This window comes from Castor canadensis, chromosome 4 (assembly GCF_047511655.1).
Source record: "Castor canadensis chromosome 4, mCasCan1.hap1v2, whole genome shotgun sequence".
Taxonomy (NCBI): Eukaryota; Metazoa; Chordata; class Mammalia; order Rodentia; family Castoridae; genus Castor; species Castor canadensis.
The window spans coordinates 178,925,228-178,937,704 of record NC_133389.1 but is presented as its reverse complement, the minus strand read 5'-3'; the positions used below and the strand labels follow the sequence as shown (position 1 = coordinate 178,937,704).

Here is a 12,477-nt window from a genome sequence, read left to right as displayed (position 1 = left end):
CCAGCTAAAAATCACATTTTAAAAGATTTCTAATATATGCTGAGATGCTGTCACTGAAAGGTTATGTCATTTCAAACTCTCAGCATAGGTGCATGGGAGTATCCAGGACCAAACAGCTTTTTTTTTTTCCATGAAATTTTGGGTCTGGAGGCATGGCTCAAGTGTTAGAATACCCGTCTAGCATGCACAAGGTCCTGAGTTCAAAACTCTGCTACTGCCAAAAAAGAAATCTGTATAATAACTGTGGCAAAATGGAGTAACACCAGGCTTAGCATTCTAACTATTTTAAATGTATACTTCATTGGCGTTAAGTTCACTCACATTGATCCACAACCACCCATCTTCAGAGCGTTTTTATCATCCTATACAGAAGCTCCATCCCCACTGATCCTCAAATCCTGTTCCTCTTCTCCCTCCCCAGCACCTGATGCCCTGACTTCTGTTTTTTGTCTAAATGAATGTGACTGCTTCATTAACCTCACACAAGTGGGCTCACACAGTACTATTTGTCCTTTCATGTCTGGCTTCTCAGCATCGTGTTTTCTAGGTTTTGTCCATGTCGTAGCATGGGTCAGTGTGTCATTACTTTTTCAGGCTCAACCACATTGCTTTGGAGGAGTGTATGCTCATAAGACAAGCGAGCACGCTAGTAAAGACAGCTGAAGTTTCCCCATATCAAGCTTTTGTCTGACGTCCCAGGGTTGGGTTTCACTGGGTGAGACCCAGGCTTCAAGAGAGGCAAAGGGGATTGGTGACATGGCTCAAGTGGTAGAACACTGCCTATCTAGCTAGCACAAGGCCCTGAGTTCAAATCCCAGTACCACTAACAGAGAGAGAGAGAGAGAGAGAGAGAGAGAGAGAAGGGGGGGATGGAAGGAGAGGGAGAAAGAGAGAGGAAGGGATGGAGCCCCAGGATCCCCCATGCAATAAGCAAGGTAAACACAATGTCTGAAGCCTGGGTCAAGGTCCTGGGTTCCATCCCCAACATGGAGGGACAGGAGGAATGATATCTTACTCTGCTAACATCTTCTGTCTCATAGGGACTCTTTCCTGCCTAGACCTCCCTGGGACCAGCCATGGGGGCACTTCTGCCAGTTTCTTTTTATAGCTGACAAGAGAAGAAAGAACACATGCTCATCTAATTAGGCGGTCAGAGGAAGGAAAATATCTGAAGGGCAGGTTGAAATGTGCCTTCAAAGGCAGGGAGGCTATTTTCAATGACTTAAAAAGAGACAATCACAGACTGTGCAATCTACAATTTCTTTCAAGGGTACAATTTACAGGCCCACAGATATCAAGTCCTCCCTCGTCCCCTTCCTCTGCCCCATTCCCATTGTAAGGTGCCGTGGGTGAAGGAGACAGCCAGGGAAGCAGGCAAGATCAGGAGCTCTCACCGTGAGCAGAAAGGGGTATGTGTTTCCCCCCAGCTTCTTAAGCAGACTCCCCTGCAGTGGCGTGGGGGGGCTAGCAGCCCCCACAGGAGGGTACACCTGGACCCGAGAGAAATACAGGTCCCTGCGGAAGGTCAGGCCAATCACATCGATGTCCTCCTGGCCATAGCGGAAGGCGCAGGTCAGAGAGACGTACACTGGGAAGAAGACATGGGTGGGTTGAACTTGGCCCTTCTAATGTGCCTCCATTGGCCCCACTGGCCCTGGGCTGAGGAGGCAGCAGATTGACCGTGGCATACTGTCAGCCCTAGGGTTCTTTAGTGTCTGGAAGGGATGGAATCTAAGAGAATCATAGTATCCCATTGATCCACATCTTTTGGGAGTATCAGTGCCTTCCCAGGGTTCAAGTTCATTATCCTAAAGGGGAATGTCAGAGGACTGGGAGGCATCTCCCTGGCAAACACATGATTTTGCCAGGATGGTAGGAATCTGTCGACAGAGAACACGGTGCTGTCCACTGTCCCCACTGTTTCTTCCGTCCCACCCTTCCCTCTTCTTTACCCACCAGCTCAAGGATCTCAGGGGCTCTAAAACAGTGCTAACTTGCTTGGGCTGGGAAAGGATAAGGTAAGAGACAGGGAGCAAAAGAGGCATGTGTCAGAGACAAACGGAGCCATGGGCCAAGTGGGGAAGTGAAATCAAACCCAAGAACTCTCCACTTAACAGCCTTCTTTGCACACGGCTCTGAAACTAATTACACATTCTCAAGTCACCACTTTTGAAAACTCCATTTGATTTAAGACTTAAATTGTGCCCCAGTGGACCAAAAGAATTGTACACAATGCATTTTTTTTAAGACAAGAAGTGCAGACCTAGAATGTAAAGCATGCCAGAAGTGGCACCTCCAAGTCATCAGTAGCTGTTGGTAAAGGATTTTGTTCATAGCAGTCCCAAGGGCAACTTCTCCCTCACCCGCTGCTGACTCAGAAGAACCACTGACCACTTGCCCACCCCTCCTTCAAGTTTAGTGTGAGAGGAAGGTGCCCGAGACAGGCAGTGACTTTCTCTGACAGCAAGGCACTCTTTTGTGCCCACAGGCAGGGGCTGGCAGGGCTCAAATTAGACAGGAGCAGGGCACCCAGGAAGGTGGGGATGACAGAGGGGATGACTTTTCTGCCCCATTCCTGTAGTGCCCCGGTTGCTGCTGGCAGCCCACACCTGGCATGATCCAGGGGGCACATCCAGGATTTAGAACAATTCTTTCTGGTTGCCAATAGCAACCACTCAAAAGGCATATTTAGACTGGAACTGAGTCAGCGACATTATTACAAGCATGGCTTGAATCTGCTCTAAGTCAGTTTATGCAACTGCCATTGTAATGAATGACTCACTACACACATCACAGATCTCAAGGGCACTGCAACAGTGTGGCTCAGAACCATTGCTGGGTTTTGTTTCCCTGCCTCCCCATCAAATGCCTCCTTCCCTCAGTCAGCCAGGAGACCAGACCTTTACTGCCCCAGGACCAGGGGCTCTGCTCACCTTTCTTTCCCTTCACGAGCTCAGGATCCACCACTACGACACCATCTAAACCAAAAGGAGAGATTCTTGAAGCTGAGACAAGGGGACCCAGACAACTTATTACAAAACTATGTGCAGTTGGCTTGTTTGTTTGTTTGTTGTTGTTTTGAGACAGGGTCTCTCTGTGTAGCCCAGGCTGGCCTTGAACTCGCAATCCTCCTGCCTTGGCTGCTCCACACCCAGGGGCAGTATGGTTTCTAACTGCATATGTAACCCATGGTAATTGTAAGAAAACTATAAGGTCTGGAGGTGTGACTCAAGTGGTAGAGCCCCTGCCTCACAAGTGCAAAGCCCTGAGTTCAAACTGTAGTACCACCAAAAAAAAAAATTATAAAGGGGAATTAAACAAAGAGAAAGTAAAGTCATCCAAATTCCCACTACCCAAAGATACCTACTATTAAGGAACTGGTGCAAGCAGTTTTTTCCAGATACATATATACATACATACTTTTTTTTCTTTTAGTGGTGCTGAGGATCAAACACAGGGCCTTGTACCCCTAAGTTCCACCCACAGCCCCATACACATTTAATTAATTATATGAATGTTTTTATTTTAAAAAATTCCTCCAATATATGCTGATCAGTTAGCAGCTTTCCTGTTCAACTGTATTTTGTGAACATCTTTTTTTTTTTGCTGGAACTGGTGTTTAAACTCAGGGCTTTGCACTTGCAAAGTAGGGGCTCTACCTCTTAAGCCACACCTCTAGTCCATTTTGCTCTGCTTATTTTGGAAATGGGGGTCTCTCAAAGTATTGCCCTGGCTGACCTTGAACCATGATCCTCCAGATCTCAGCCTCCCACATAGCTAGGATTACAGGTGGGAGCCACTGGCGCTCAGCTCCAAATATCTATTCTTCTGGAAACACATATGCCCATATCTACATATTAGCCTACTGAATGACATGCCATAAGTTATCTAATCAACCTACTATCGTGAGGGTACTTGGGGTGAATTTTTCCCATTACACTTAATATTGTGATAATCATCCTTATATATAGCAGGGTTTTTTTCATTTTTTTTGAGGGGGGGCAGTCCTGGGGTTTGAACTCAGGGACTCACACTTGCTAAGCAGGTGCTCTACCACTTGAGCCACTCTGCCAGCCTTTGTGTTGGGTATTTTTGAAATACGGTCCTGAGAACTATTTCCCTGGGTTGACCTCAAACTCCAATCCTGATCTCTGGCTTGAGCCACCATCACCCAGCTAGATAAAAATTTTTGTATCTCTTTATGATTTAAAAAAATATATAATTGGATTTGACTTTTGACAACATATCTTCATCCTCAGTGCTCAACATTGCCAGTTTTTCTACATTTTTTTCTTTTTAAACTTTTTATGTTGAAATCATTATGGAGTCACCAGAAGTTGCAAAGGTAACACAGAGAGGTCCCAGTTTCTGTTCCTGGTTTCCCCCAGTGATCACATCTTACACAATTGCAGTACAGTACTGAGGCGGGGAAGTGGGCAAGGTACAGCATCTCTGGTCCTAGGTCATCTTATCACAGTGATTTGTGTGACCCTCGTCACACTCTCCATCCAGAACCATCCCATTGCTATAAAAATCTCCCCTCCAGCCCACCTTAACAGCTCCCCATCCCAGCCCCACCATCTTCAGCCCTGGCAGCCACCATCTCTATAATTTTGTCATCGTAAGAATGTTATACAGCCAGATACAGGCTCACTCCTGTAACCCCAGCTACTCAGGAGACAGAAATCAGGAGAATCTTAATTCAAAGCCAGACCTGGGCAAATAGTTCCTGAGGCCCTATCTCAAAAATATCTGAAGTCAAGCCCCAGGACCACCCAAACAAACAAAAAAACACCATGTTATATAAATGGACTCATACAACATGTGGCCTTTTCAGACTGGCTTTTTCTAGTTAGCGTAATGTCCTTACTACAGATCTGTAAGTTGTTGACAGTATTAATAGCTCATTCTTTGTTTCTGTTTTTTTGTGGTACTGGGATATGAACTCAGGCCCTACACCTTGAGCCACTCCACAAACCTTTTTTGTGTGTGTGATGGGTTTTTTTGAGATAGGATCTCTCAAACTGTTTGCCTGGGCTGGCTTCAAATCATGACCCTCCTGATCTCTGCCTCCTGAGCAGCTGAGATTACAGGCATGAGCCACAGGCACCCAGCTTATTTTGATTTTTAGTTTGCTTTTTAGATAGGGTCTTGAGCTGTTGCCTGGGCTGGCCTCCAACTGAGATCCTCCTACCTCCATCTCCCAAGTAGTTGGGATTACAGGCATGTCCCACCACACCTGTCCCCCAATATAGGTTTTGTGTGTGTGTGTGTGTGTGTGTGTGTGTGCGTGAGACACTGGGGTTTTGAACTCAGGGCTTCACACTTGCTAGGTACTTTATCACTTGAGCCACTCTGCCAGCCCTGTTTTATGTTGGGTACTTTCGAGATAAAAGTCTTGAGAACTATTTGCCTGGGCTGTCTTAAACCAAGATCCTCCTGATCTCTGCTTCCTGAGTAGCTAGGATTACAGGTGTGAGCCACCAGTACCTGGCTTCCAATATAGTTTTTTGATGAAATGTCTTTTCATGTCTTCTATTCATTTTCTCATTGGATTTTCCTTCATATTTACTGTTGAAGTCCGAGTGTTCATATATTCTAGAAATGAGTCCTAAATCTCCTCATAGTCTGTAAAATTATTTCCAGTCAGCCAATGGTATTTTGCTGATGTTTTAATTTGCATTTCTTTAATTATATTATGAGTGAGGTTGTTTTTTTTAAATATAAAACCAACCAGGCACTGGTGGCTCACGCATGTAATCCTAGCTATTCAAGAGGATCAAGGTTCAAAACCATCTTGGGAAAGTAAGTAGCAAGACCCTCTCTCAAAAAAACCCATTACAAAAAAGGGCTGGTGGAGTGGCTCAAGGTGGAGGCCCTGAATACAAACCCAGTACTGCAAAATTAATTAATTAATTAATTAATTAAAATATAAAACCAGCAGTTGTCTTATGACTTAAAGGAAAATTAGCATTAAAATTTTACACCAAACTCAACTTACCCACAGGCTGTACTTGGTTGATATAGTCTATATAGTCTCTTTTCCCGAGGTAGATGGTCACCTGCAGGAAGAACAGGTATACATTCCAAATGGCCAAAGAACACTGGATGGTAAAGGCATTTATTTAAAAATTAACAACTATCAAATCTTTACATTAGTCTTTTTCTTTTTTTGCAGCGGTAGGTATCAAACCCAGGGCTTCATGCAAGCAGAGCAGGCACTCTGCTATTCAGCTCCAGTTTTAGCCCTTTTCCTCCATTTTGAAAGGTGGAGTCCACCTGGCTCAGCAACTTCTCTATCCCTTCCTTCTCTCCAGGCTGTAGGTAGAGATGGTGGATTTCAGGCATGGTGTGCTTTGACCTCAATATCCTATATCCTAACAAGGAACTCTTCCTAGTCCTATTCTCCTCTCCTTTCTCCATCGAGCCCAGGTCTGATATCAATCAGGTAAACTTGCTAAGTTAACTGATGCTTTAATAGACAGTTATGCCTAGGTAAATGGGCCTCCCTTCCTCCATCCATTTGCATAGTAAGCCTTTTATCTGTGGACTGAAAATTTTCCTCTTCTTTTTTTTTGTAGGTACTGGGGCTTGAACTCAGAGCCTTCACCTTGAGCCACTCCACCAACTCTATTTTTGTGAAGGTTTTTTTGAGATAAGGTCTCACGAAACTATTTGCCCAGGCTGGCTTCGAACCATGATCTTCCTGATCTCTGCTTCCTGAGTAGCCAGGATTACAGGAGCGAGCCACTGGTGCCTGGCTTGATTTCCTCTTCTTATTCAAAGAATTTCTGGACTAGGGAGTTCAGGAGGAGTCTGAAATCCCATCCACTGTTCTCTGCACAAGTGAACCTGAACCCATGGTCTGAAGTGGGGAGATGGAGCTGGGTGGGAGGGGACAGTCATGGTCTCAGCTCGGCTCTTGTCCGTCCATTCCAAGCTCCTGGCAGCTAAGGTCTCTTTACCCCATCTGTGTAACAGCAGGGGCTGCTTCCCTACTGCTCACCACAGGACTGTGAGTGTCTCGCCTCACCACAGCATCTTTCAGCTGACACAGTATCTACCAGAATGTCGGTGTGCAAAGGGATTCAGTCCGTGCTTGCTAAGTGCACATGATGTAAGCATGCCCCCTGACCTGCCCCTTCTTCCCCCAGCCTCCCCAGGCACGTTTTTCTTTCCAGGAATGCACCAAATCCCTTTTGTTGTCACTAAATCACACCCTATCCTCCATCCTCTGCAGCACATCACCTGTCTTAAACTGGGTACCTGTACCTTCTAGGCTATTTGCATGGCTGATGTTGAAAGTCTTCAGCAGTTGCCTTAGAGACCCATTTAAGGAGAAGATTCCATGGGAAACCCATAAATCCACCTGGGGCATGGTGAGAGCTAGACCCAAGAGGAGAGAGCTGTGGGGTATACTGGCCTCACCCTTCAGATTTGAGCTCCACCTGGGGGGCTGACTCAGCTGAATCACAGAGAATTCCATGGCCTTCTGGATTCCAGGCAAAGTGGGCCAGAAGGTAGAAGGAGGGAGGAGGAGAGGGTTAGGTGTTTGTTCCCTGGTTGCCTACATGGCTGCCTGGCATAGGATTCCAGTTACTGGCAGGTGACCCTGCTAGCCTCTGGGTTCTGGCATCTGCTTGACGCCCCATCCTTTCGGACCAGGGAGGTACCAGTGTCCAGCTGCTGTCAGCACTGGTGTGGCACACTCAGTGTCTCTCATGGCTTTTTCCTACCTGGCAAACACCTCTTCTGTTCTTGCAGGAACCAAACCAACACTTGCTCTCTGCTGATCTGTGTCTGGGGGCTACTCACTCACGCCATGTGGTATATTATCAGCCCCTTGCATGTGACCAACAGGGCCCTGGGCCCCGGCCACGTGACATAGGCGTGCACCTCTGCTGTTGCTTCCACCTGGGGAAGGCTCTCCTACCACATGTCCATTGTCCACGCTCCAGGGAACAGTCACAACGCCCCCTCCCTGTCCCAATACATTCCAGCCTTGGGTGCACCAGGAGCACGTGGCCTGTGTCCCCACACCAACACGTGCCACACTGTTCTGGCTGTTGTTGCGTGAGCCTGTCCCTCCTGTAGACTTTGAGCTCCACAAACGAGGCAAACACTTCCCTCATTCCTCCCATGCACTGTACGGAGCCCCCCAAGCACTGTTGGGTGCTGAGGATGAAAACCATCCAGGGTGCCAGCCTTCGGTTTGAGTCAAGTGCCAGAGCAGAGGTAGTGAGAGGGCAGGGGAAGGAAGAGAAAGAGAAGTGCTTCCTTTTAGGGAAGGCTCTACCTGAGTGAAGACTGAAGGACAGACAGCACAGCCAGGTGACAGAGTGATAGTGAGGGGTGGCTCCCTGACCCAAATAGGCTCAAAGGAGAGAGAATGCTTATGGAACTGCCGATGGTGTCCTCTGCAGTGAATGGCCACTGAATGGGGATGCAGGCTGATGCCAGAGAGAGTCTTTTAGGACCTGAGCCCAAATCATCTAGGAAGACGGAGCATTTTAAGCAGCACACAATTAAAGACACACCACCAGGGCTTACCAGAGCACCCCACCATTTCACTTAATTTCATTTCATCCTCACAACTCTGCAAGATAGGAACCAGCCCTTCTTTGTAAAGGAAAACACTGAGACTTAGATCACACTAGCAGCACAGTGGAGGATAGATTGACAAGGGAAAGCCAGGTAGGTAGGCAGCCTCTTTGTGGTTTGGAAGAGGGGGGACTGAAGAGTGACAGAAGGGAAAGGAATGGTCTGTTCTCCCAAGCTGTGGCAGTGAGGAAAAGAACTGGAAAGAGGTGAGGCAGATTGGAGCTGGTGGGTGCTGTTTGGATGCTTGGGGCTGGATTTGTTCTCAAACTCTGGCAAAGGACTGGCAGAAAAGGAGGGGCTGCAGATAGAGCCTAGGCAGGGAGAGGCTGATGGCTGAGGCTCCTGAGCAGGTGGTAGACCATAATACCCTGGGGTTACATGCGGTGAACCTCAGAGGAACCCAAGGCACCCTTTCTGCAATGGAAGGGAAGAAGGGGTGCAGGTGGAAAAGCGGGGTAATGGCCTGCTGGGTGGCCACCCCACAGCCATGCACCTCTTCCTCCTGGATAAAAGTCATGGATCACACTCAGGACCTACCATCCTCCAGGTGTGCTACGAAGAGCAGGTCAGCCCAGGGCAGGATTCTTGATTGACCTGATCCAGTTCTGGTCCTCTATTCCTTCTGGCTTGTGGTTGGCTGTGGTTGAGCAGGTGACCCACTTCCAACCAGTGAAGATAAGCCAGAAGTTGGCTGGAGGGCTTCTGGGAAAGGTTTTCTGGCTTTTAAAAGAGACCCCACGAAGTCACACCCTCCTCCCCCTGGATGCAGTCAAGTGAGAGGAGACACCAGGAGCTGAGGCAGCCATCTTGCCACCAGCCTGGGAGAAAGAAATTCCAGAAGCAGGCAGAGCAGAGAGAATCACAGAGAAACGGCTACAGATCCCTGACACTGTGCCTAGAGCACACAGAGGGTGCCATTGAAATGATCCAAACGAGACATTAATGAATTTTCTTTTTCCTTGTGACTACAAATATAGAAAAAACTAAATTTCTTGGTCCAAAGGATGCCTATTTGCATATGAGCGCAAAATGTCAGAGAAAACCAGCACAAGTAGAGGTTGAGATGAAGTGGGCGGGACAGACAGTGGTGGGGAAAGGGTTTGGAGAATGGGAGGTAGGAGGGCACCAGCCACCAAGAATCTGAGTACTTGAAAGTGATGACTCTCCCCAGCCAGGAGAGGCAGGGGCGAAAGTGAGTGTGTGCAAAGCCTGAATCTGTGCAGCACCCTAAGGATTGGAGAGTTTCTGCTGGGCCCAGTATGAGTTTCAGAAATCAGCCAATAGAGTAAGCTAGAACCACATTGTCCAACATGGTCACCACTAGACACAGGCTTTCGCTGGGCACTGGCCATACGGTCATTCCAAATTGCTGCGTACTGTAAGCGCAAAACACGCAAGCACATTTACATGACTTAGAAAAGGATGTAAAATATGTCACCAATAATTTTTATATCGTTTAAATGTTAGTTTTGGGGTTTTTTTGTGGCCTCACGCTTACTAGGCAGGCACACTTACTAATGGCTCTACCACTAGAGCCACTCCTCCAGCCGTACATGTTGAAATGATAATTTTTTTGGATATATTGAGTTAAATAAAATATGGTATTAATACAAATTCCTCATTTCTTTACTTTTTCAGTGGGCTGCTAGAAAATGTAACTTACATATATTGCTTGAACTAGATGGTGCTGAACTAGAAAGAAGCTTTAAGTGGGAAAAGTAGTGACTGGGCACAGTGACTCATACCTATAATCCTAGTTTCTCAGGAGGCAGAGATAAGGAGGATTGTGGCTCGAGGCCAGCCTAGGCAAAATGTGAGTGAAACCCCACCTCAACAAATCAGCCAGGTGTGTTGGTAAACATCTGCGACACCAGCTACCGAGGGGAGGCTTCGTCAGCTCTCCACGAGCTCTCTCATATCAGGAAGCTCATGCCCGCATCTGGACTGTCGGATGGGCCCTAGCTGGCACCATTCCTGCTAAGTGTGCCAGTCTCTAGAACATTGGCTGTAGGCCACAGTACAGAGTGGTAGAATAGGAGCAAATTGGGCCATGTTTCCAGCTGAGGTTTGATGCATTGTGGGAGGTAGATGCAAAGAAAGGGGTGTCACATTCATCCAGCATCTGGGTCTGCCTTCCCAGGTGGGTGACATGACAACAAAGAGACAAGGGAGTCACAGGCATTGAAAAGACAGTATTTGAATTTCTAAGTCATGGGCTCAAGGCTGGCTAGGAAAAGAAGTCGGGGTGAGAGTGTGGGGACCAAGAAATTCGGAGAAGATTGAGTCTCAGGACTAAAGTCTGGATGAGGCAGAAGACAGAGAGGGGCTGCAATTCACTCCTTTTCTTATGTCACGTCCATCATTCATCCCAGAGAGACATGGAAACCAGACACAGCGTTCCTTGGACCTGCAGGGTTTTGATGTTGATGGTGTTGGTACTTGAAAAAGCTCCACTTATTACTATTGTACGATAATTTCCACCAAGCCCGCTCACTTCTGTGCCACTTACCGATTTGTCCCGGGAGATCTTCTTGAAGATGACATGGGACTTACTGGCCATGTTGTCCGTCCCTCGGGATGTAGGTCAGGGGTTGGAGGGCTGGGAAAAGGTACAATCATTCTAAACAAAGTCAAGAACATTGTGGATCCGGGCGTCTGTTGCTTGCGCCTGTAATCCTAACTACTGAGGAAGCAGAGATCAGGAAGAGCGAGGTTCAAAGCCAGCCTGGGCAAATGGACTGCAAAACCCTACCTCGAAAAAACCCAACACAGAAAAGGGCTGGTGGAGTTGCTCAAAAACAAAAACCAAAAAACCACCACCATTGTGGAGCTAAAACCTACTCACGAGGAGATGTGCATCCACTGGACTCTTCCCTCCACCCGCTCCAACATCTGTGTTTGTATTTCACTCCAGTGTGCTTGTTTTCAAGTGCATTATTTTTCTTTTAAGCTTCGAAGTTCTTAGTAAGCCTCACCAGGACGTCAGCCAGATTCCAGTGAGAAGTTTTTGCTTTTGTGGTTAAACACTGGTGTCACACACAGAGTCAGGTAGAATCTAAAGATCTGTCTTGACTGTGCTTTGAGCTCTTTTTTAAGTTCTTTTGAGACAGTCTCAAAAAAGGATAGCCTCAAACTTACAATCCTCCTGCCTCAGCTTCCTCAGTGCTGGGATGAAAGAACGTGCCATCATAGCTACTTCCATCTCATGGAAAGTAAATAGAAAATGCTCTGGAAACCCACAACTCAGCCACGTCACCAATACAGTTGTGAAAGATATATGAAAATCCCACATTTCCACCCCAAGGTTCCCAGGAGGCAGTGCTTCCTCTTCTCACCGCCTCTGCTTCCCCTCCCCGGCCCAACAGCCCATCATAGTGTCTGAGACGAATGCTCGCTGAGCTTTCACAAGCAAAGTCCTGTGGACGCCACACAGAGAAGGCAAACCTGGGACCACCTGCCCACGTGACAGCGCCCATCCTTGCTGCTCGCACACTAGCCCTGGGTTTCTGAGAAGACTTGGGTTGGATGGTCACATACCTGTAATCTGTCACCAACAGCAGGGACGGTCAGGGCAGTCTGGAGAGAGTCCCTGTGCTCTAAGCCAGCTGGTGCTGCCTGACCAGATGACCCTGTGGGGCACGGGCTCTGGTCCGTGGGGGATTTATAGGGGATCAAGGGAGGAGGCCCAGGCCCGGGTCTCAGCAGCTAGAATTCTATTTAAGGAGCAAGTGGACATTGGATTAGTGAAATGGTGGGCTGGCGGTTTCAGCAGTTCTAGGCATTAGTGGAGGCTCAGTCTTACAGTGTTCTGCAGAGGTGTGAGTCCTCCAGCTTGCCTTGGTAAGGCGCAGTGGGAGGAAGAGCGGACCGAAAGCT

The 12,477-nt window shown here is 47.6% G+C and overlaps 1 protein-coding gene across 1 annotated transcript in view; it reads right to left on the bottom strand.

Annotated features, from left to right (window-relative positions):
• Sag (S-antigen visual arrestin) overlaps positions 1-11,161 on the bottom strand; it is a 34,979-nt gene extending 23,818 nt beyond the window's left edge. The window contains exons 1-4 of the mRNA XM_074072317.1: positions 11,111-11,161; positions 6,002-6,062; positions 2,934-2,978; positions 1,395-1,588 (exon numbers count right to left, since the gene is read on the bottom strand). Of these exons, the coding sequence (XP_073928418.1) occupies positions 1,395-1,588; positions 2,934-2,978; positions 6,002-6,062; positions 11,111-11,161 (351 nt within the window). The remainder of the gene's footprint in view (positions 1-1,394; positions 1,589-2,933; positions 2,979-6,001; positions 6,063-11,110) is intronic.
• Between the last annotated feature and the right edge of the window lie 1,316 nt (positions 11,162-12,477).